We start from the raw sequence: 23987 nt of genomic DNA, 5'->3' as shown, positions 1-23987 counted from the left end.
AAGAGGACATCATATATAATTGTACGACTTTATGATTGGAGGAGTCTGTCAAAAAAAGTTTAAGGCTGTTGAGCTTCTAATTCTAAAATGGTTTAATGCGCTGTTGCTCTGCTGTTACAAGTATCTCTCTGCGACAATGCTGGGGGTTCTCATGTGTTTGTGTGTGATATACTTACACGTCAATGCTGTGTGTGTCTTACACCATACACATTTCACTTATTTTGTGCTTTCTGTGTAGTCTGTTTCCTGCTGATGCTTGGGGAGAGCGTTCTTGGGTTGTACAGTGTACTTGGGGTAGGGTTCTGGCAAGTTGACAAGATTTACTGATTACTCATCCACCTGAATGTGTGGATTGCGTCTTCCAAAAAAAAATAAAATATATATATATATATATATTTTTTTAAATTTTTTCTTGTAGATTAAAATATCAAGTTTATGCTTACTGTGTGGATGGATCTGAGCTTTATGTAAACAAGGGGCCTGATTCATTAAGAATCTTAACTTAAGAAACTTCTTACTTAAGTCTCCTGGACAAAACCATGTTACAACGCAAGGGGTGCAAATTAGTTTTCTGTTTTGCACATAAGTTAAATACTGACTGTTTTTTCATCTAGCACACAAATATCAACTTTAAATTTCAGTGTACAAATAAGCTATCAACTATTTGTGCGCTACATGAAAAAACAGTCAGTATTTAACTTATGTGCAAAACAGAAAACTAATTTGCACCCCTTGAATTGTAACATGGTTTTGTCCAGGAGACTTAAGTAAGAAGTTTCTTAAGTTAAGATTCTTAATGAATCAGGCCCCTGGTCCTTAACAAGGTGCTGCAGTGTGAACTGTTGACTAGTTATAAAAACAAGAATTCTGTATTTCGAAACTGTCAGTGTCAGCGGGATTAAGCTGAAAAGCGGATGTATTGTAGGAAAGGTCTTTTCTCTGTGTGCTCATCCCACATACCAAGTCACTGGCATGGGTCAGTAAGCTGACCTGTTACAATCAAAACTCTTTGTTTACTCGTTACATCTGTTTATATTCAGACTTTCATGTGTGTTCACTATAAAATCGCACTGGCCACTTTACTAGAGCTTTTCATGGCAACCAAGAGAAAAGCCGCCCAGACGTGCAGATTTCTGGCAGTTGACCATGGCCACTGAACAACCAGACCACGGAGCTATTTATAAACGCGTGTGGCCTAATTGTGCATTTGTTATTGTCAGGTCTGACGCTAGACCTCGCTCCTACCTGCATTTCCTGGTTGAACTCTGACTTCCCGCACATGAGGTCCATTGTGTGATTTTGACATTTCACTCAATCAGATCCAATAGCGCTGACATTAGATCAGATATGTTGTGCGCACACATAGTTGAATTGACTAAAATCTTGCCATGCATGGGTGGTTTAAGATGGTAGCTGCAAGGAAAGATATGTATTCCCAATTAACTTCAAATGCATGATCGTATCATGAATTATAAACTAAGTCTGTCTGACTTTTATGTCTAATACACATCTGTTTTGAGTCAACATTGTTTTCTCTTTGAGAGAGGGAATAATGTCTGTCTATGCACCACTTCAGACTTGTACAGCGCCTTTCGGCAGTGGTAATTTCTCCAAGCGGCTTTAACTGCTGCAAGTTGTAGTTTACCTAAAGCTATAAACTATGATGTTCCAAAGACAAGGATAGTTTAATATGACGATCCACTGAAAGGAATAACAAGCCATTCTCATTCAGTCATTCCGTATGACAGGGGATTAATCCTGTAACAAAGGACTAATTTCATGATATCCATCCCTCATGTTTGCAGTAAGTAGACCTCATTCAAGCACCGTTCTTCATTATTATTATTCCTGTATTTCATGTGTGACCTGACCCAAGCTTCTGGCCGTTCCCTATTAAAATGTTCTATTTAGGTTTCAAGTCTGTAGTTTAGACTTGTTTTTGTTATCCCCGTATCAATGTGTTTTGACCTCTGTTAGTTTTCATAACACTTGTTTGCTATTGTGTGGACACAGTAACCTCAGAACGGAAATGGATGTAGCCTGCTCGGCCATTCTACACTGAACATAATCCTCTTTACACAGTGTCGTATGTGGCATAATATTGTGCTGCTGCTTTATGAGATGACAGGTTACAATAAGATTATTGTGTCGCCCCTCTAAATTATATTCTGGGGTTGTTACGATACTCTGCTTGATATATCAATGTATTTACATATAGTGTGAGTACCCTCTTATGTAGAATAGTGGCAGCTTTGTATATTAAGAAACCCACAATGTGTCGTTCAGTATTTATAGAGCTGATAGTTGAGTCTCGGACTACATTAAAATGTATAATAAAGAGTTATATACCCCTGCACCCTCTATGGGTTGTCAATTATCTCTTTTCTTTGTTTCAGCAATTGAACCCCTTCTACCCATAGGCTGGATCCTATCCTGGATAGTATTGAGATGGGTTCTCCCTATAAGTGGCCTATTGTTCACTATTTCAAGCCTGTCACTATGACTCTAGGTCCAGGCTTTGCAAATATGGGACCCTGGGTGATGCCCATTGTGGGGGACACCCAATCCCACACTTACACCCAGGGCCGGATTAAGGAAATGGAGGCCCCTGGGCTAAGGGGGCCTCCATTCCCCCGTGAGGTCCCCCCCCCAGTGATCTGAGCTGCCTGCGCCCCCCCCCCCCCCCGTGATCCAAGCTGCCCCCGCCCCCACTACCCCCGGCACTTGCCTCCTTCCCCGGCGCGCTGTGCGCTCTTTACTGAGGAGATCTCGTGAGAGTGAGACTCACGAGATCTCCTCAGTAAGGAGACTACAGCGCGCCGGAGAAGGACCGCAGTGAAAGTGCTCAGCAGCACTGATCGCGCCGGGGGGCGCCCCCGCCCCCGACCGATCAATACTGCTGCTGAGCACTTTCAAGGGCCCCCTGGATGCCATAGGCCCCTGGGCTGTAGCCCAGTTAGTTAGCCCTTTGGTTAATCCGGCCCTGCTTACACCCCCACATGCTCAACTGTTTGCTCTCTATCTTCACCCCCAACAATTCCATGTCACCTAGACCTATATCTGTCAGCGGAATAAGTCTGTCACCTCCTAATGGCACCCTAATTACTTTTACTCTTTTTTTTTTTTTTTTTTTTTTTTATTTGATGTCCGAATTATTATTTTTTTGCCTCAACATTTCAACAGTGTGGTCAGAATAACAGCTGTAAAATCACTTTTTCATTTCTCTGAAGTGTGGTTACAGAAAATGTAATTGTTGGGAGTACCAGTACGTTGATTATAATGTTACATTTTCCCAAGGTGGATTTGCTTGTGAATATTCCATGTGTAAGCACTGTAGAGTTTTGGAGCCGCCCCAATTTTCTCAGAGGTCTCCAGTTCAATGTTTAATCTAGTTTTAATCATTTTGCTATATACAGTATAACAAACATTTAAGAGAAAACATAATTATTATTTTTTTAAATATTTGACATATTTAACACTGAACTTGAACGTGTCCTAAAACACTTTTACGTGTAGTCTGTGCCCTTCATGTGACTCATTCTTATGTATACGGAAATCCTGCAAAATTGCCCTGCACCGTGAGCACATAATCTCACAACTGTGAAAGGGTTAAATGGATGGATCTCTATCCCATGTTTAGTAATCTGGGAAAACTATGTCCAGATGTTTTATAAATTTAGCTCTTTACTTGTAGAGTAGAATAAATATGCTGTATCTTGTGCGAATAGAATTTATGCTACTTTTATTTGCCAGAGTACCAAAAGTACCCTTCATATTTGGACTATTATACTTGAAAGTCCCCCTCGTGAGCCTTTTTAAGGTCCCTGAAAGGAGGGTTTCCCAATTTTATATGAAAGCAAAGTCCCTCTTGCATAGCTAAATAGATTATATCCAACACCCGTTTATTTGGGTGGGCTTGGCTTATCAGAAATAGTTACCTACTGCTGAGTGGTTCAAATGAAAATAATGGTCACTTCCCTCCTGGTATGGATCGCTGGGTGGATATTGATTGATATTTGACTACTACTACATTAATGTGCTGCTTTTGTCTTCAGCACACTAAGAGAATGTTTTCTGGACCTAGACACTGGTGTAGACACTCTACAAGACTGACATCTAAGTTAGGTTTTCCTGCTCTTCAATATTGGAGATCACAAAGAATCTCTGTGTAAATCTCCTGACAACGTGGGGCATCGGGGCTCTCCTAGAAGCTGGATATGGATACATAGGAAAAGTGTGGTCTAATTTTGCTATCATTTTTCAGATTGTAATCCATTGAGAATGCTTATAAGGTCCTAAACTAATGGCAGAGAACCCTTGTGCTACCTGCAAGATTTAACCTCAACTCTCCACCCACAGCTTCAGAGGTGCTTTGAAATGGTGACTGTTTATCATACCCGGTGGTCTTGCCCCACTGCGCTGTCATTTTGGGGGGAATCTGTATCATTTGAGGGCTTTATGACCTGAACCCTCACTACTAAGATGGCACTACTATTTCTTTGACTTGTCTTCCATACCCAGTCCTTCTGGAAACTTGCATTATTTTGAGCACCAGGTTAGTCTTGGACGAGCCTTGGCTTCAGCAGCAATACTGTTTAATCTGGTTAGGTGCAAGTAGAACAACCAAATGGTCAAAGTAAAGATAAAACGTTTAGTGATGCTGCATATTTGCTAGAACCAGGGTCCTATGGAAGCTACAGTAGTGTAAGTCCATTCCTTTATTGGCTCTATAAATACTTTCATGGGCTCACTCCTCATCTTGTTTTACACATCCCACCTCCTTCCATATGGGAGTTTCACATCATGCCAATTACTTACCTCTTCACCTACATACTCCTTACCTACGTAAAGGACATGAGGTAGAAGTAATGGCGTCCCTACTTGGATATTCTACCTATAGTGGGATTTACAATCTCTCCATCTTATATTGATTAATGGTCTCTCTTATGTGTAAGCTTAAAGCTTGTTTCCGTAAAAAAAAAAAAAAAATACTGCTTCTAATATAAAATATATCTATATTCTTAAAAAATATTTTTACATTAGTTTTAGGTATACATGTGTCCTGATATCATCCTGTAGTGTATTTCGGTGTCTGACACTTGGTAAACATACCTGCAACCAGGTAGTGTTCTAAAGAGTTACAGAGGTTTGTTTACTAACATTGCTCGAAGGTGCAAATTTCTGGTTGCCAAGATTGTCCTACAGATTTGCACCTTTGAACAATACTAGTAAATGACCTTCGATCACACATCTGTGTGTGCAAGGGCTCAGCTCTCCATCATGGGTGTGCTCTTTCCAATAATTAATGGCCTTAGCTTCACCAATGCGTTTGCAAATGAATTGGACACCAATGATTGTTCTTTGACTACTTTCCAATTTATTCCTAAGCACCAGCTTATTATCTTGGCTTAAATTGAATATGACGATTTCAAAACTTTTTTTTTTCCTCTTTCCCTTTTTTAATATTGTGTCTGAAAGCACCTAGTGGTAATAACTTAAGTCTAAGTAATCATTGTTTCGTTGTTATCGTTGCCTAGAATGGTAGTTATTTTGCCTTCCTGCCGTGTTAATACATTTGGTGGATAAATTCCAGAACCATGCTTAATCCATAGCCTGCCATTAAAATAAGACTTACATAATGTCAGTGGAGCTGTCTGCTGTTGTATTTAGAAACCCAATACTTCATCTTTTCTCTCCTGGTTGCAGATGCAGTGTTTGCTTCGCCTCTCTGACCGTTGAGAGAAACCGTTGCAGAAAATGTCACGCATCTGGAAAGATGTTTGAAATGTGTTGAGATAAATGATAGCTGCACATTCTATTTGCAAACTTGATCGTTTGGGTCTTTTGAATAGAAGCCCCCCCGCCTTATTGTAGAAAGCATGTACAGTGTATATAATGTAAGCTGGATCTGAAGGTAGAGGGGCTGCATTCAGTCCTCCTCTACCGCCATGTTATCTGTCCTACTTGGCCACTTTTGTAACTCGTAATGCAAAAAGCTGCTTAGATAGGTCACAAGTTATCAAAGTGGACACCTCCGTTAAGCCATGTAAACCTTTCACTTATTCATTTTGTGAACAGTTCTTGTACGTTGCCAGTAGAAATGAAGTAACGTGTGTGATTGGTTTCCATTGTATTCTTGGTCACATAATACATGCTGTAGACACCAGACAATACTTGCTGAATTAGGTGTTTGGTGGATACAGGTCTAGGACAAGGCTATTTTAGTGACTGTTGTGAATGGTTTTTCTTCTATGTTGTGCACATCTTTCTGGTCTGTACTGCACTGTTCGTTTCTTGGAGGTCAGAACATATCAGTCTATTAGGAGAGTCATACAAGTTGCTCACTGACCAGTGTCATATTCTTGTTCACGTCCTTTACCTACAACCTGCTATACTAAGCAAAAAAACATTTAAATCAACTTTTTTTCTTTTCTTCTTTTCTGTAAGCTGAGTAACAGTCACAGCAACAGTTGTCAAAAGCAGACTCTCATATTTATTAGTTTATTATTTTATAAAGTGGAGTAAACAGGGACTGTTTTTTTTTTTTTAATTTTGTCTAATGTTTAATACGGATATTTATACAGACATTATATGGATCATGCGTATAAACAAATAGATGGTGATATTATAAAACAATAACATAAATTTTCAGATTTCTGAGTGAGCAGTTCAATGCGAGAAAGGGGAAAAAGGGGTGAGGGAGGGGTATAGTTCCTTCAATACGATAAGAAAGTTGAGGTTAGGGTAGTGAGATGGACAGATGTCTGTTGTCCACCTTGCAGGGTTGTAATTTCTAATTTACTCAGGAACACCAGGTTCCTGAGTATGGTAGCAGGTGTCACATACTGCTTCCTGCTGGAGAGATAACATCGGGGAAGTCTTTATTCTTCAACCATCTATATCAAACCGCTGTCAGCGTAACAATCTAGGACAGACATGGAGGTGTCGTCCATGGCCATATAGAGATATATTCTGTCCAGCCGCTCCTTCAGGGTAGGGGAAGAGGGTGATCTACAGTGGACTGGATTTGGTGCTTTGGCAGCAATATTTAAGTGTCTTGGGAGTGTTTTTTTATATTGAGATACAGACATATATGGGAAACGAAGCAGCCAGAAACTGGCTCAGGAGGGGCAGGACGACTTAAAGTATTTGCAGCAAACTCCTTTTACGTTTAAGCCAAAAGGAGGCAATTCAGGGACAGTTTCACCAGAACTGACCTAATTTCAGAACGGGACTGATCTTTGCGTGTTAAATGAACTCAATAGTCTGTATCACATACCACTTATCTCCTGTTTATCACCACTTTTGTGAAATTGCAAGTACTTTTTTTTTTTTAAATATAGAATATGGACTTTATGCTATTTTTCATAATAAATTGTCCTTTTAAAATTGCGTAAAATAAACTGTAAATTAAATACTCAATAACACCACTTTATAGAATACCATCCATGGGTTTTATGATAGATGATTTCATGTTAATAGACCAGTGATCTTTCAGCTACTGTGCAAATTCATTTGTTTTTTCCTAACACAGGGACTAAACCTCTTTGATTTTACACTCTAATCCCTTGTGATATTTTTAGATCCAAGGTCTGCAGTTCTGTGGTCATTAAAGACATTTTCAGTACTCAAGGTGTTAATGAACCCTCTTCAGTCTTGTTCATAAGCCAGGAAATCAGATGTGTTAATTAAAATACCAATGTCCTATTTACCTGCTTATCATTCTTTGCAGGGCAGAGTGTTTTTTTGCTAATTTGCTAAAATTGTTTGCTAGGTTTGGAGCGTTGACTTGGAAACCTTATCTCTGCATGGTTTTGTTGTATCCAGCAATTAAACTTGCAGTGTACAGATTCTACATTATATAGCAAGTAGGAACATCATTCATTGTCATACTGTACATAGCACGGAAATGCATTCTTTTCCTGAAATATATGGATTATGTTTGCAATGTAAACTTATTTTTGGAGAAACAATAAATTGAGAAGAGGCACTTGTAGTTTGTAGCAAGTAACTTAAAACAAAACTTGTCTCTGAATATTCTGAAAATGTTTCTACTAATCTAATAGTGAACACATAATATGGCAGCGACCGGGGATGGCTCTATTGAAGTCACACAGACTAGTGACATGATACTCTGATTTAGCTTTGGTGGAGTTACACGTGATGTCCTACGCTAGAGGCATAATGTGCTGTAGTTTAACACACATGATTTTCGTTGTGTGATATCTTTGTGAATCTTGGACCCAGCCGACATAATATCTCTGTGTGGTTTTGTGGGTTTGACATTAAGTAACAATGTTGTCACTGCTTGGTACAAAGAGGAAGCACTATTTTTTTTTATCATATAGGAAAATGGACTTCCATTGTGAAGACCTGGGGGTAAATGTATCAAGCTGAGAGTTTTCCGGCGGGTTTGAAAAGTGGAGATGTTGCCGATAGCAACAAATCGGGTTCTAGCTGTCATTTTGTAGAATGTACTAAATAAATGATAGCTAAAATCTGATTGGTTTTTCAAACCCGCCGGAAAACTCTCAGCTTGATACATTTGCCCCCTGGAATCTTTGGGTTCTGGATAAATCCCATGTTCAGTCTGACATTGTAATTATTCTTATTGTGTTCTGCACTGAATCCAGATGTCGTGGTATATAGCACTGCAAGAATTGACTTTATCCTTAACTACTAATGATCCCCTTGATCATTGGGCAGCGCTGTATAATAGCTGCCTGTAAAACGATGAAGGGGTTAAATGTAGGAGCCGAGCTTGCGATTTTATAGCCCATGAAGCAAGTGTCTGCTCTCAGTTGGATGAAGTTGTAGAGAGACCTCAGGAGCCTGGAAGCCCCTTGCTCCGAGAACAGTCCCCTCCTCACTTGTCAGCAGATTGGGTCCGTCCATACTGCCCTCTGCCCCAACATATGCTGCTTGCTCCACTTCATTGTCTGCCCATCAGTGGTTGTCACTCACAACTGTTTGAGGACGCTCGTGTGATAAAGGATTATTTACCGGACTCTGAGGCTGTATGGCATACAATCACCCCCCCCCATTTTCTTATTGTTACCAGAACCTAGAACACCCCATTCTTCAGTTGTAACTTTCTGTAACCCAGATTCTATGTTTGTAGAGCATTCAATTTCCTTAAATAAAAATAAAATAAATAAATAAAATACATTGCTCCATGTATGAGATACTGTTCAACCACAAAGCAAGTTTTCTTTCATTTTACACCATAATTTGGCCACTGAGTGATTTCTCAATTTTATCTCTGAGCAATCAAGACGGTCGTTTAATAAATGCAAATATGCAAAGAAAAATGTTTCTCGGAGGATAATAACTTATGCAATGATTTACCACATGTTTATAGCAAATAACAGTTTCACACTTTAGTTTATGCGGGTGTAGGGGGATTTTTCCTTAGTTTGTCTTCAGATTCGCAGCCAATTGAATGGGAATGTGGAGCTGAAAGCTTCTGTTTTTTGTTTTTTTTAAATACTACTGACTTGCAGATTAACATGAGGGTGATATGACCACAATGCATTTTAATATCCTGTCCTCCATGTTCCAGGTTTCTCTTTGTCCGTCGTCCAGGCTTCAGCTTGGAGTCCCCAATCACCGCCATGGAGCCCAGTAGCTGGAGCGGCAGCGAAAGTCCCGCGGAAGATATTGAAAGGATGAGCGATTCTGCAGATAAACCTATAGATAATGACGCAGAGGGGGTTTGGAGCCCAGATATTGAGCAGAGCTTTCAGGAAGCGCTCGCCATCTACCCACCGTGTGGGAGGAGGAAAATTATACTGTCGGATGAAGGCAAAATGTATGGTAAGTTATAAACTGCAATCTCAGTCGTTGCCTAATATAACGTGGCTTCCAGTGTTAAATGACCAACAAACAAATCGACTTTATTAACGTTCAGGAAATTCCATTAATCCCTTGAATTCAGGAAGATGAGTGATGGTAAAAAAAACAGTTTGGTATAAAGAGAGATCAGCTTGTGTGCGAGGTCAATAAGAGAGGTCGTCGGGTGCATTGTAATTACATATACGGTGCTATATGTAAGATGTTCCCAGAGGAGTATGTCCATTGTCCTTCCCTCCTCATAGCCGCCTGCCGAGCAGCCATAGGACACGGGCTTAAATGGCCAATTATTTCAATACCAGTAACAAAGAATCAGTTTACTCCCTTTCTTGGTAGATATAAATGCAGTTTATTTAGTGGGGGGTATAATTAAACAGTCGGTGCTTAGAATTGGTGCACGAGGTTTGGTCACATAACGTAACACTGCCAAGGTCAATTAATCTAAAGACCTAGATAATCCTTCCTGAATATAATTGCTAATTATTACCCTCCCCTCTATCACACCTCTCTATACAGTAGAGGAATTTATAGAAACCGTCCTTTCTCTGAATGTGTAGATCTTACATTTGGGCCCATCGCCTTCCAAACTATCTCTTTTGGCGTTTAATTATTTGTGGATAAACTCATTTATTTGTAGTGACTTGAGGCGGTTTATATTAAGTAGTCTGAGATGGATCTGCTGCCGCTCTTGTACTCCCAGATCATCTTTACTCCTCTGTACACTGATGGCAGCATTAGGATGTGACCTCGCCAATATGTAAATGCTGTATAATATAATATGCTTAGTAATCTGTGGGAAAGGTTTCAAATAAGTCACTTAAATAATCTATTGTGTTAATGTTTACAATGAATGACACACAAGGTAGAATATGCAAAGACTTCACTATTAGACCTGTATAATTTAATTTTATGCTGCTACTTGCATCCATTCCTTACTCCAGAGACATTGCCATACAAGAGTTCACCTTCTAATAAAGGAGACACGTCAGCGCTTGCCTGTAATTAATAAGACATGTGAGTGTGCCTCAGCCGTCTGACATGCACTGATTTCATGTTATTGTAACACGTGCATCCTAAAATTATTGCATTGTGTAATAGTGATTTATAAATAGATAACCTAGTTTCTCAATTTCCAAACTGGAGGCTGTTTCCAATCGGATAGTCAGTCAGTATTGGAGAGCTCTGTGTCCTTCATGTATCATGAGGGTTTCATGGGGCAACTAGTATATATCCTGTAACCATGGATACCAGGTATCGATCATGTTTTATTGGCCACAAGTTTGTCAGGTGCCAACTTCCAGCAGTCTCACTTTACAGATTGTGCAAAGGGCTCTGGCTAATGTTAATATATCATGGCTAATGTTACATTATTCACAATCCTGAGATAGCAACGTTTATGTATAGGACAAATATACATAATACCATGAGGCAGAGGGCTTGCTGGTTCTATACAGGTCGCATATCTACAAGGTGACTCTTTAATATGCATAATAATTTAAAGTCGTGGGTTCGTTGTTTATAATATGCAAGTTTTCCTAACGAACACTGAAGTAATGACCTCAGAACTTGCCATATATACAGAATACTACTCAGAGGTGTTTATTCATATATTATACATCCCAGGGGTACAGCTGCTGGTGGTGGTTTAGCTACAATGTAACATTTTTTGTTTTGCTGTGTATTTTGTAACTCATTGTTACTGTAATTAATGAATTTTAGTTTCCACTTTTGTATATTTATGAATTAACACAGTATATATAGAGCGAATGTTCTGTAATTTGAAGGTCACATAACGTTTTCCAGACCCTGCAGTAACCTCCCAGCAGATGGGATTTATACTGTATGCCGTAAAAATATTTAATTGCATGGGATATTGTAAGGATTATTAGCCAAAAAATAACCAACATAAAGTTAGTTTTATAAATCCTGTACCTCCTTCATATTTCCCCTATAATTTGTGAAACCTGGTTCCAGAGCTGATGTTCGCATTAAAGATATTGATAAACGCTTATTAATGTGGTTATTGGACTTGGCGCAGTGTGCTGCCGTGGAAGGTTGTGGCTGGCGTTTACAAGAGATCACTGCACAGTTCTAGTAGAGGCAGCGCCGTCCAGCATATTACACTCTACATGAAGCCGCTTCTCTCGTACTAATTAATTCTGCCGCTCTTGCCGAGGACTCGTTTCATCGTGCATGTAGTTTTAGCTCCTCAATAAGTAACAGTAGGAGATTGAAGAGAAAACTAGCACAGAGTGCAAGGAGAAAGCAGATGGTACTGCGGCTGCCACCAGCTGTGCTCCCTCCCCCCCCCCCCCCCCCCCCACCAGTGCTGGATGGATGATGTAATGGAAAGACGGATCCCCCCCCTCCCCTCCTCTGCTCTTCCAGGCTGTCAGTATGGACTAGAGGCAGCAGCAATCCTCTAGGCTTTTAGTTTGCAGCTGTCATGTGACCCCAGCAGCCAAATGGAACATAATGTCTGGAAAAAAAAAATAGACTTCTACTGATGCTCCTCAGCTGCTCTTGGCAGAAAGTTAGTAGGCCCTGGTTTCCTGCTGGATTGCTGGGGTCTGGAGATTAACTGATCTCTGCTCTTCCACATTTTGATCAGCGATTAAAATCGAGCAGAACGGCCTAGTGCACAATGCCCGTGCTATTATCCAATGCACACTGTAGCTGTGATGTTTAAAGGAACATTATAGCAAAACAAAACAGCCAATTTAAAACAACCCTGTTGCTGAATAAACGAAGACTTGTGCTACATCTGAGAGATACTGTAGTTCATTCAATAGTTACTGGTTGTAGACTCCAGCAAGCAAGCTACCATTATTAACCACCACTGTTTTACCACTAGGTGGCGTTGTTCTACGATTCGTTTGGAGCAGTGATGGGCAATCCGATACACGTCAGGGGCCACATGGGCGGTTTAATCGTCAAATGGGATGCACGTTAATTACCCTTAAGCTCTGCAACAAGTTATAACAATACATTTAATCAAAGAAAGTCACCTATCTGTAATATCATATCAACAGGCATTATACACAAGTAGTAGACTCTAACAAACTAATCTAAAATATAGTTGGGAGGAGCTGGGGCCACAGACGAAGACTGGGAGGGCTGCATGTGGACAGTCACTGGTAAAGGGACAAGCTTTAATGCTTATTAATACATGCAAGCATGTCGGAGATTAAGGATTTCTGCAAAGAATGTAATGTGGAATAGAAATGGCCCCAGGTTAAAGGATGAAGGGTATTTTTATTTTTATACAGTTGCTTTCTGGTAAGGTCGTAGCAAGAAGGGAACCTAAAAGTTAATGCTGACAAAAACTGGTGTTTTATTTCTATATAAGCATTCTGTAGTCCTATGAAACAATTCTAAAGTTGTATTTTCTGTCCTAAGCATCAGCTGAAGTTGTTGCAATAAACTTGTGTATCCCCCGCCAATTACGTCTTAGAGTGCCCACCATGCGTTTTGAGAAACCAAATGTTAACATTGGTAGTGCTGCCTGAGTAAAATGTTTTACAAGGTACTAACACTGCGCCTTTCTCTGGTGCTTCCTGCTTAGAAATTGTTTTAATTGTTGGTGTGAGCTCCTGGAACACTCGTGTCACGTGATCAGTCTGAGCCAATGTGCTGGAAGCTGGCAGACGTCCTACAGGCTGTCACCTAGTTCAAGTACATTGAGAATTCATACAGCTAAAGATCTGGTTATGTCTGTTTTAATGTGCAGTTGTGTCAGTGAAAGGTAATCTTGAACAAGGATTAGGTATTATATGTCTTTTTACCTCTACCTGTTGTCACTATACAGGCAAGCTACATGCAAATTACTCTTAGAGGGAGGTTCAATTGGCTGTGATTTCACTTTTTGCAAATGAACAATGTTTTTTTTTGTACTGTAATTTCGGTAAATATTCACAGAAACCCCTTTCGGCTTTTTGAACCTCCTTAGATATGTTTGTTTGGCACATGAAACTAATATTTGTTCTGCCTGTTCTGAATAGAGTTGCACTTTAAAATAAAAATCAATGGAGTCTGTTTATTGGGTTCTCACAGACTGGCAGATATATCGAATACAACAACAGGGTCTTTGTCAAAACAAAACGGAAAAGAAAAAGCGAGAAACACTCGCTACAGAGTCACACCTCATCTCTATTAAGCAGGAGATCTCTGTCAGTAGTAACAAGAGGATAGAGGCCAACTCACAGATCCATAGCAATACTCAATCTAAGAAGAAAATAACACAAACACAAAATATACATTTTATTAGAATGATTTAAAACAAAAGTGAGTTTTTTTTATTTTTAATATATTTTTTTAAAATTAATATAATTAAATATAATTATTTTAATAATATATTAAAAATAAAATACTTTTGTTTTAAATCATACTAATAAAATGTGTTTGTGTGTTATTTTCTTCTTAGATTGAGTATTGCTATGAATCTGTGAGTTGGCCTCTATCCTCTGTAGTCACTAGTGACAGAGATCTCCTACTTAATAGAGATGGGGTGTGACTCTGTAGCGAGTGTTTCTCTCTATTATCTCATTTTCTTTTCTGTTTTGCTAATGTATATTAAATACTTCTGAGAGAGAACCCCCATCAGAATCTATACAGCATTCAGCTATTACCCCAATTACTTAATAGGATGTAACGAGATCAAATTATTACTACTAGTGAACACATGGATATAGACTTGGTATTTTTCTCTAGTGCGGAGGGTTAATCCTTTCTTTTTTGTCAAAACACACTTGTCAAAACACACATTCCAAAATATAACTGTGACAACACTGTATTTACCCGGTCGTTGTCTGAGACATTTGAAACACCCTCTTTTCACCTTAATTGTTGCTTTGCCTGAGTGGCCTTCCAGTAGGAAAGTGATATCAGCCATTTTTGTCTCTTAGGGTTATAAATCTCTCTCCCAGATTTGACAGTTCAGAAACTGTTTGCAGTAAAACAACATTAACCATAGAAACCTGTGGATACATCACACTATACTCTCGTCCAGCCGATGTATACTTCGCTTCTCATACAGTGTTCTGGAAAAGCTGAATTCTCCAAATAGTTTGTGCGCTGCGTGAAAACCATTTATTACACTGAAATATTACAGGATATTGAGCATTAAAAATTTAATTTTCAGTAAGCAAATACCAGATGTCAGGTATCGCATTGCGTGCTCGTTCATGTGTTGTTGTAATTATTGTACGCAGATTTCCTATGGTCTTCTGTGTCTCTCAGCAACATCTACAAGTTGTATGACTGACACCTGATCCAGGGAGGGGGGAACTGTGTAGGGTGCAACGATTGTAAGCTGAGATTTCTATTAAAATAATAATTCATAGACATGTTTATCAGAGCTGGCCAAATACAGGCGGGATGCAATAATACTAAATATAAAGGTGAAGAGGATTAGAGGTAACCAGAGATGAGCACACGCTGTCCGCTGGAGAAATCCAAATGCTTCCATTAAGGAGAATACTGACTTTCATAGTTACTTTGGAAAGAGAATTCCAGCTTGTTCTTTGCCCATTCCCTGCACTGGTGATAACCCTCCAATCATTTGTGATACATGGTTCTTATTCTACATGTCTTCATTGTTATGGGTGTGACCTTCATGCCCTACATCTATACATGTAGATAGATGTATTTTTATGGGAGCAGACGGGGTCGCCCTATAAAATTTTTCCATCCAGAACCTCATAGTCCATAAAAAAGGGGGCAACTCTGTAAAAGAAGAACTATTTATTAATTTACTAACGTCTATACAGATCTGCAGAAATATGTTTGGCTTGAATCCCTTGTTAAAAAAACAAAAAAGGTAATGGTCCCAAAATTGGATAGAATCAACGCCTGAATATGGGTAGTTTTTATAATTCTATATTTACATGGTCAACAAAATATTACAAGTATACAGGTAAAAGTACACAATCAGTGCTGTGCAGATTTCCCTTATAAACCTTGCATAATATAAGGCATAACAATGTATGATAGCATAGTTGACGACCAATAGTAAAGATGGGTAGTGGAGTGAGTGGGAAAATAAAGGAGGTGGGGTAACCACAGAAATTTCCGCATGGTTAAGGCTGAAGGTCCAGTTATAAGGAAATTTCGCACCACCCCATTTTATTACGTATATTAATTTGGACATTTAGCCATTAATTCCATCTGGCAGAAACTTGCTTCCAGTTGTGTTTTTCAATTAACTCATTTGGATGTGTTTGCAAAATATATTTTGTAGAGTCTGTGCTATAACCATAGTGTTTGCTCTACCACCTGTAAAATACTGTATTACGAAGGCAATAATAAAAAAGAATTTTAATTTATTTTAGCAATGAACCCTTATTTAAAGGGGTGTCTCGTTTAGGATCCCCGTAGGTCCAGAGTAACTCTCTCTTATCCGTGTGATAACGCAGGCAGCTGCCTCTGAGCCAGGAATAAACTAAGCACTATATTCATTTAAACGTCTCCTGGGTTTCAGGCCATGGAGACACAACTTTTTGTAATGTGAGGACATCTTTGCTTTACCTGGTGTATGTACATTCAGGGACCAAACACTATGGTACGAAGCTGCATAATTCAGTGACCCATAGCAACCAATTAAGTTAGGGTTAGGGTTGCTTTCAGGTGTCTACCCTGCAATGATCAAGTCTATTTGCTGATTGGATGCGAAAAGTTACTGCACTGTATCCACTTGTCTGTGTTTTGTCAAATAGCCCTTTTGCGTTAAGGCTGCAATGACTTTCAGGTCTCTTCATATCCAAAATATTTTGTTGAATAAGAGATTGAGATTTAGAGATCACACTTGTCAGCCGCTTACATTACAATTTTTTTTCTACCCAGTTTTCAGCAAAGCCAGGACACATTTAAAAACCTTCAAAAGTGGGCGATAAATGTCACTCACGTTATTGTAGCCTCGGGGTGGGTTCAGTGCTCAACGGAAAGTTCCTGTTGGGTTACATTCCGTTCTTTGATGTTTTAACAGGTAAATTGTATTGCTCAGAGTCATTGGGCAGCAGATATCACAATGCTATTACTGCACAGTTATGTTTGTGGGAGCAGATTTGCACGTTTGCAAAATAAAAATTTCTCACAAGGGTGAAAATTATTATGTTGGGTCCCTTGTTTGGTCTGTTACAGACAATGTACACACAAAAACGTGTTTATGTGAACTTTATTTTTGCACGCACATTTTTCTTGTGGTTACTACCGTGAAAAGTTGTTGGAATAAGCTACTTTACTGTATTGTGTTTTGCATCAAGGCATTTTATTGCTTTTTTATATGTTGGTATATTTGCTTACTTGGTCTCTTCCTCTTTATGTCAGACTAAATAAGGAACGTATGCTAGTATTTCTGTGTATAACCAACACTTACAGTTAATAAGATCCCTTATACAAACCACATCTTTCAGTCTAGCTGAAAAACCATTGATCTACAGATTGTATTGATAATTCTCTCTGCTGCATTTTACACTGTTCAGTTCGATCATTGATATAGGTGATTTATTAATGGTGGGTCCTTGTCTAGTTCTACCACAGGTGATTGATTCTGGATCGCCGTTCACTTTTACCATAGTTACTCTGGTAAGAAATTAGTACTGTGTCTTCATTGTAGCTTAATGACAAGTTGTAGTTGACACTGTAATGTCACAACTGTGATTAATTGTTGAACCGTGTGAGGAATGTGATACTTAAATACTTACAGGTGAGTAAGATCTATTTCTATAGTGCTGTTCCCACCCTCAGCACCACTCTTATGGGAAACTAATTATGTTGATAATACATTTGTATATTAGTCCATAAGTCCTTTGTCCCTTTGTTTGGTCTTCTTTGTTTTTCTGAAATTAATAGAATTGATGCAGATACTGTGATCCTAGGACTGTAGTTCCATAATCACTTATCTTGTTCCTACAGAGTGAAATTTGCAAATGTCTCTGATATAAGAACTACAATTTAAATTCCGTTGAAAATGTGAGCAGTTCTCTCTTTCCAGACACTGCCCAGTCATATTATCTGTACAAACCGGAGCACAGATAACTGTGCAGCAAATTGGACTCTTAGCCCCACAGAGAAGTGATTTGGCTTTGAAAAGAACTGGTCATTATTTTTTTTTTTGTTTTTTTCCCCAACATGTGTTTTAACCTTTTTGTGTAACTGGTAGCACAAGTCGGGGCTGTGTGAATGGACAAGCACCCAACATCGCCTGAACAGCTTACTAAATTGTGGCGACAACAGATTTTATAATGATGCAACAACAGAAAATCTTTTTGTTAGCGCGGCCTAATAGTAAATAGGACTGATGATCTTAATGCGCTGCTAAATTGCTTCTCCGTTCACTTGAGAGTTTACAAATAAAATGCTGAAATGACGAAGATATTTTAAAATTGTTTTGTTATTTTATTTTAAAAATGCCAGGTACAGGGTGTGGATTCAATGTGGTGGGGGTCTCCCCTTGGTACAGATAGTGTATTTTTATTGTTGGGCTGAGCAGTATGTAGTTAACAGTAATCTAATGGTAAAGAAGTTGTCTGTTCATACAGCTTTCTGTAAGCTTGTGTGTCTTTGTACTATCATTGGGTCTGTGGCACTCATGTCCGACAGCAGTAATCCAACACATCTGCAGCTTTTCTGGAATATAATACACCACTGCTTCCACCCAAATTACTAGTTAGTGTCTTGTAAAATGGGCAGTGATTGGACCAAGCCAGAGAAGAGGCCAGAAATTAGAACCCATCTCAATAAGAGATTGTAGGTTCTGTTTGTGCCCTTAGTAAACCTTTTAACAACAAAGGAGGTCTAAAATATCCTCCCAATATTTTTTTCTCAAGCTAAACAATTGTTTCTGGCAAAGTAAAGGGCTAAGAATTAAAGTTGGCATAAATGTCTGATAACTTAGTGTTCCTTCAGATTTACATTTGTGGTAAGGAGACAGATTACTTTCAAATTAGTCTTCATGTCTGAAATGTAGCATAAAAGATAATGATGGTGTAATTGAGAATATAGCTATACTGTAGATGTAGTGGGGTCCTGTCTGACCCAGAGATCTGTATTCACATCATACAGAGGGACATGGTGGTAATGTCTGATCTCACCCCATAACAGGAAGTAAATGAGGCTGTTTAGGATTTTCCCATAGACCAACCTCGGTGGGAAGATAAATACAATATGTTCAGTTTTATGTAATACTGTCCACGCTAAAAACCTTCTGATAAACCAAAGAAACAGGGTCTGCAAAGAAGATTTTCATTATATTCTGCCCGGACACTTTCTCTGCTTTTCTGTTTGCTGGGTTACAATGAAATTTCATCCTTACTTTTGTGATCATTTATCTAAACTGTCTCTGACTTGGGCGTAACCTTGTTTTTGTTTAGTAAGAAACTACTAGAATGCTGTAACTGATTGTCCAGGCAAAATATAAACTTGTATACTACATTCTGCTTGAAATCTGTATTTCTCCATCACCTGAGTAGACCACTCTCTTGTTTTAGCTTGAGATAAATCTCCTAGTTTGTTTTATTGGTGAGACACATAGACAAATGTGGATATATAGTATCGTGCTTTATGAAAACGGGGCTCCAGTTGGACGTTTCTGATGTGAAGAAAGAACGAGGAGACATGAAGTGGAAGCTGCAGGGAATGTAATATAATTTCAGTTTGTGTTTCTCACTTATGACATGTGCCTGGTATCCCTGTGAAATACTTCCCTAAATTACAGACTGCAAGTCAGACCACCACTGCTACAGTGTCTCTGCCAGTAGCGTCAACATAGATAGTATAATCAGCAGTTCTAGATATATCTATATCTCTACACCCCAATATGACCTGACCGCTGGACATGATCATAATACAATTCTATTACACCCTATACAGACATAGGACACTACACTTCCAACATGACCTGACCACTGGACATGATCATAATACAATTCTATTACACCCTATACAGACATAGGACACTACACCCCCAACATGACCTGACCACTGGACATGATCATAATACAATTCTATTACACTATACAGACCTAGTCTACACTTAGTCATTGCATAAAATAATTCAGCGTTGATTATTCCTAATGTTTGTATGATAAAAACAAAAACTGAAAATTCATCCAGAACTGGTACTATGTAATTCTCCATTAAGGACTGGGCCAGCGTACAGACTGTGCACAGTGCTGGCTCTTCTTATTTTACACTGGGAAGATCTGCTGAAATCCTCAGTAAGTGACACTGTAGGAGGTTTAGGGTTAAGCATTGTGTAACTGATGAGACAGATGGGGAGAATTGTTTTCCCTTCCTTGTGAGAGGTGTGGACTCAGCTAATCTGACATGATCTGAGAAATCCGTTTTACCTACACTGCCGGAGGGTGCTGGAGCACCTTGCGGAGCCCTCCGGCCCTGCTGAGATTAAAGCGGCTTTTAGTATTTTGCAACTTCGGATCAAGTTACTAAAGGTGTGGGCTTGTCTTCATTATTTATTTACTTGGCACCCGGAGTGCACTCCAAGAGCTGCACAAGGAAAACACACACTCACACAGCCAACGTCTTGCTGCACCCAGCCGGGCTGGGCTAAGGGTTTCTCTAGAACTTCTGAAATACACAATTGGGAAACTTTCTGAAAAACTTTTGTACAACAAACTAGGTGGAAACAGACGTTGCCCATAGTAATCACGTAGATCTGAACTGACCTTTTTCTGCCAGTTATTAGAAGATTAAAGGGCAAAGAGAACTTCAGGGTCTTATGAACGAAACCTCCCTTTGTTCTGTAGTACAGGTTTCAGAAATGACCCCATCCACCATGTCGTACAGTGTTTATAATCAGATGGATATTTCCCACTGGCTGTGTCAGTCTCAGCAGTGCAGATGATTCCTATTTGAACTCTTTTTGCTACATTGAAAACTCCTTGGGTATAAGTCTCCTTAGAAATCAGAACTGATGTATACGTTTCGATGAATAGGGCTGGAGGGGCCATTTATATGTGAATGTGTCTTGTCCTTTCCGCTACTCCGTGTCCGCCTCAGAGTAGAGGCTACTACCACATGACCTCTACCCAATAAACTGTATGTATGTATGTATGTATGTACATTATAAATATAAACGTGTTAAATTGTGACACATCTGGTAGTAGGAAGCTAGGCATCTTGTTGCTGGCCTGGTAGCTCTTCAATGTATTTATACACTGTTCTTATCTGGCCACTGGGCTCCCTCCATGGCGTATGACCGTTCAGTACTGCGCAGAACACAACACAAATGATCTGCTTTGTTTTTCTCTGTAACACAATTAGGGGTTAAAATATTTAAAGATGTCCTGCCACTGGGTTCTCTGATGTTGTGTTATTGCAATACCACATTGTAGATGGGGTAGCTTCCCCAAGAATAGCATTTATGTGCTGTGTTCTCATCTATGTGAGTTTCCTCCAGGCTACATAATACTAATTAATAATAATGTTATTATTTATATTGCATTTCTCTTCCAATGGAGCACTTTTGCTCCATTATTTGGAAGTCTGTTTCCTCTTCTAGTGGAGGGAAGAGTTTCCAATAATAGTTAACTAATTAATATATTTGTATATTATGTTAATGTGCTTAGGAATGCACCACAGCCAAGCGAGCAAGAAAGGCAAATAAAATAACCCCCAAGCCAGATTGTAGCCCACCAAACGCAGCGCTAACCTGGAAATAAGGTGACGTTAATACACAACGTCTTCTATATTAGTCTCCTGTGCACAGATGTACCTGAGCTGTATTCTCATGTAATTCTTGTGGGGACAGAGGAGCGCCCGGTCACGTTGTTTCTTCCTGTTCATTTGTTTGTGATTTACCAAGAAAAACTGATATTTAGCTGAAGGGAAAACAAAAAAAGAAAATGCAGAAAATCTATCAAAGAATTGTGAGGGATCAAAACTCAGACGCTTTGTAATCTTGTTTGGAACAGACTCATTCCACTGGAAGTCATGTACAAATGATTTCATTTTATTTCCTGGACACGGACAATGCTTGCTGTCGTCTCGCTGATGCTATTAAAGTATGTTGCAGGATCAAAATTAATAAAATACATTGTTGTCTTTCCTTAGGCACTTTGCAAGCTAAGCTAATACTCAGGTATTCCAGATATGAGAGATGTTTGGAGATTGTATGAAATGTTGGGAGTTGCTTGATTTGAGATAGTGTTCTGTCTGCCCTCCGGCTACTTCATCTCTGAGCTGAATGCAGTTAATTAGCATCTGTCTCTATAGCAACTGCCTCATCGTCTAAAAACATTGTCTACTTTGTGTGTGTAGTTCAGCTTGCCACTTTGTTTACCTGAAGGGCTCTTGCTGGTCGGCCTCGTTCTGGGTAACTGGGCTCTGAAGTTAATTTTATTAAGGGAGGGGGGGGGAGGACCTTCCAGTGTGAACCGGAGACGCCAATGTGGTTAAATACTAATTGGTACTTGGTTTGAAATCATGAAGTGAATTGATTCAAAGAAGTCAGATTTCCGGGTAATTTTTGCACCTAATCTAACCCAGTTAATGGCAAAATGGCAAATGTGACTGGTTCCCTCTATTAATGGTATTCTGCTACAAATTCCTGCACAATGCGTCCTTACTGTAGGAAGCGCTCACGTTCCAAACTGTGTTCCTATATTCTAAATCAGGGTTTCTCAATTTCTTTTTAAAAACATATTATTTTAAACAGATCTTGTGTGATGGTGAATGTTTGCAGAGTACACCCTAAAATGTGTAAATGTACTAAAAGTACCTCCTAATCTCAGTAAATGTATTCTCCTGAAGTTTTGTATACGTTTTATTTAATAATTTAATGTCCTTATGAATTCTATTTAATCTCCCTGAGATACCTCCTTGTGTCACATACGTGTGGCTGCCTATTACACGTTCAGCACTGCCCCAGGTAGGGTCTCTTTTTGGATGTCTCTTCTGACTAGAAAAATATTATTTCGACTTTTTCCTGTCAAACACTCGGGTTATGTTATTAGGAGTTTGTATTCTGTTAGTCCCGCTCTTCTCTCTGTAAACCACACTTTCCTTCAGGTCATCTGGCAACGTCAAAACACATTTCAGTCGTCTCTCACACCAGATACATGTGTATAGGTGCGATTTATTGTAACTGTCATCTGTGCTGCTCCTGATCAGACCACTTGCATATGAAGCCATCGTATTGCTCCACCCTGCAAAGTTCTGTCTCCTTGTATCATCCATTCTCTGACATCATACTGGCTACAATATGCCATCATTTTGCATACAAAATACCATGGTTATGGCTCGCCGCTAAACAGTTTTATTTTTACTTGGTTGAAATCCATCATTACCACTTTCATTACTGCTGCAGAATACTGTTCCTGGGATATATCACCTGTGCATGTAAAACACCATTGCTAGAATGAAAACGCTCTGCCTTCAAATTCTCAGAGATCCTGGGGACCCTCATCCCTGAATTAATGATAGCTGACGAAGGGCTTAATGTATTGGTGACGCTGCCGGTGGATTAATAAGCGGCATTTCCATGAATATTGGTCCAGCCCAGAAAATGGCAGCCTCCGCTGTGTGTGTATGTTTCCTTCACATTGGCCGTCAGACGTTTGTGGAAGCGATTTAATGAGCAGTCCCCTCTGTCTGTATGGTGCACACCTTACCCCAGGGTTGCTGGTCGCACATGGTGACTGTCTCTTACTGTCTGCTTGTTGTACATGTTATGTAGAGAAGATGGCAGTGTGGCTGCTCTAAGCCACAGGAACCGTCAGATGCTAACCGCATTATCGGATTAGGAGAAAAATTATCTGGAGTGAAATTAAATTAAACGATCAAATTTGAAGGCATTACATGTAGATAATGTTTGGTAAATATGTCTGAGTGGCTTTTGAAGTTTTTTGATTAGGCTATTAATATGAAATGACATTAAAACACGGCACACTGCAGTCCAGTCACTATGAAGAGTCTACAAACGGGTGTAAGATGTTTCACTCATAGGACATGTATTATAGGTGGCTGCCCTACAAACCCTGTTCTGTGGGGGGTTCTATATATGTCCTACACATAGACCTATGAAGAAGGCATATACTAGTCAGTCATGTTAGTTGCGTTATTTCAGTAATGAAAAATATTTGTTGCATTTTCAGAGTGAATTTTATTCTTTGTATTAG

At 39.3% G+C, this 23987-nt stretch overlaps 1 protein-coding gene and 1 long non-coding RNA gene across 4 annotated transcripts in view; one reads left to right on the top strand and one right to left on the bottom strand.

The window, feature by feature from the left end:
• Positions 1-23987, bottom strand: part of LOC142104024 (uncharacterized) — a 275970-nt gene that overhangs the window by 13797 nt on the left and 238186 nt on the right. Inside the window, exon 5 of the long non-coding RNA XR_012679493.1 lies at positions 5636-5768. This is a non-coding gene — a long non-coding RNA (uncharacterized LOC142104024). The remainder of the gene's footprint in view (positions 1-5635; positions 5769-23987) is intronic.
• Positions 1-23987, top strand: part of TEAD1 (TEA domain transcription factor 1) — a 99800-nt gene that overhangs the window by 27348 nt on the left and 48465 nt on the right. For all 3 annotated transcript variants that reach the window (XM_075188458.1, XM_075188460.1, XM_075188459.1), the window contains exon 3: positions 9563-9816. In XM_075188458.1, the coding sequence (XP_075044559.1) occupies positions 9615-9816 (202 nt within the window). In that variant the 5' untranslated portion in view covers positions 9563-9614. The remainder of the gene's footprint in view (positions 1-9562; positions 9817-23987) is intronic.

The sequence above is a fragment of the Mixophyes fleayi genome, chromosome 10 (genome assembly GCF_038048845.1).
Source record: "Mixophyes fleayi isolate aMixFle1 chromosome 10, aMixFle1.hap1, whole genome shotgun sequence".
NCBI classification, from domain to species: Eukaryota; Metazoa; Chordata; class Amphibia; order Anura; family Limnodynastidae; genus Mixophyes; species Mixophyes fleayi.
The sequence above is the reverse complement of the archived record's forward strand: the minus strand, read 5'-3'. Positions and strand labels throughout refer to the sequence as shown.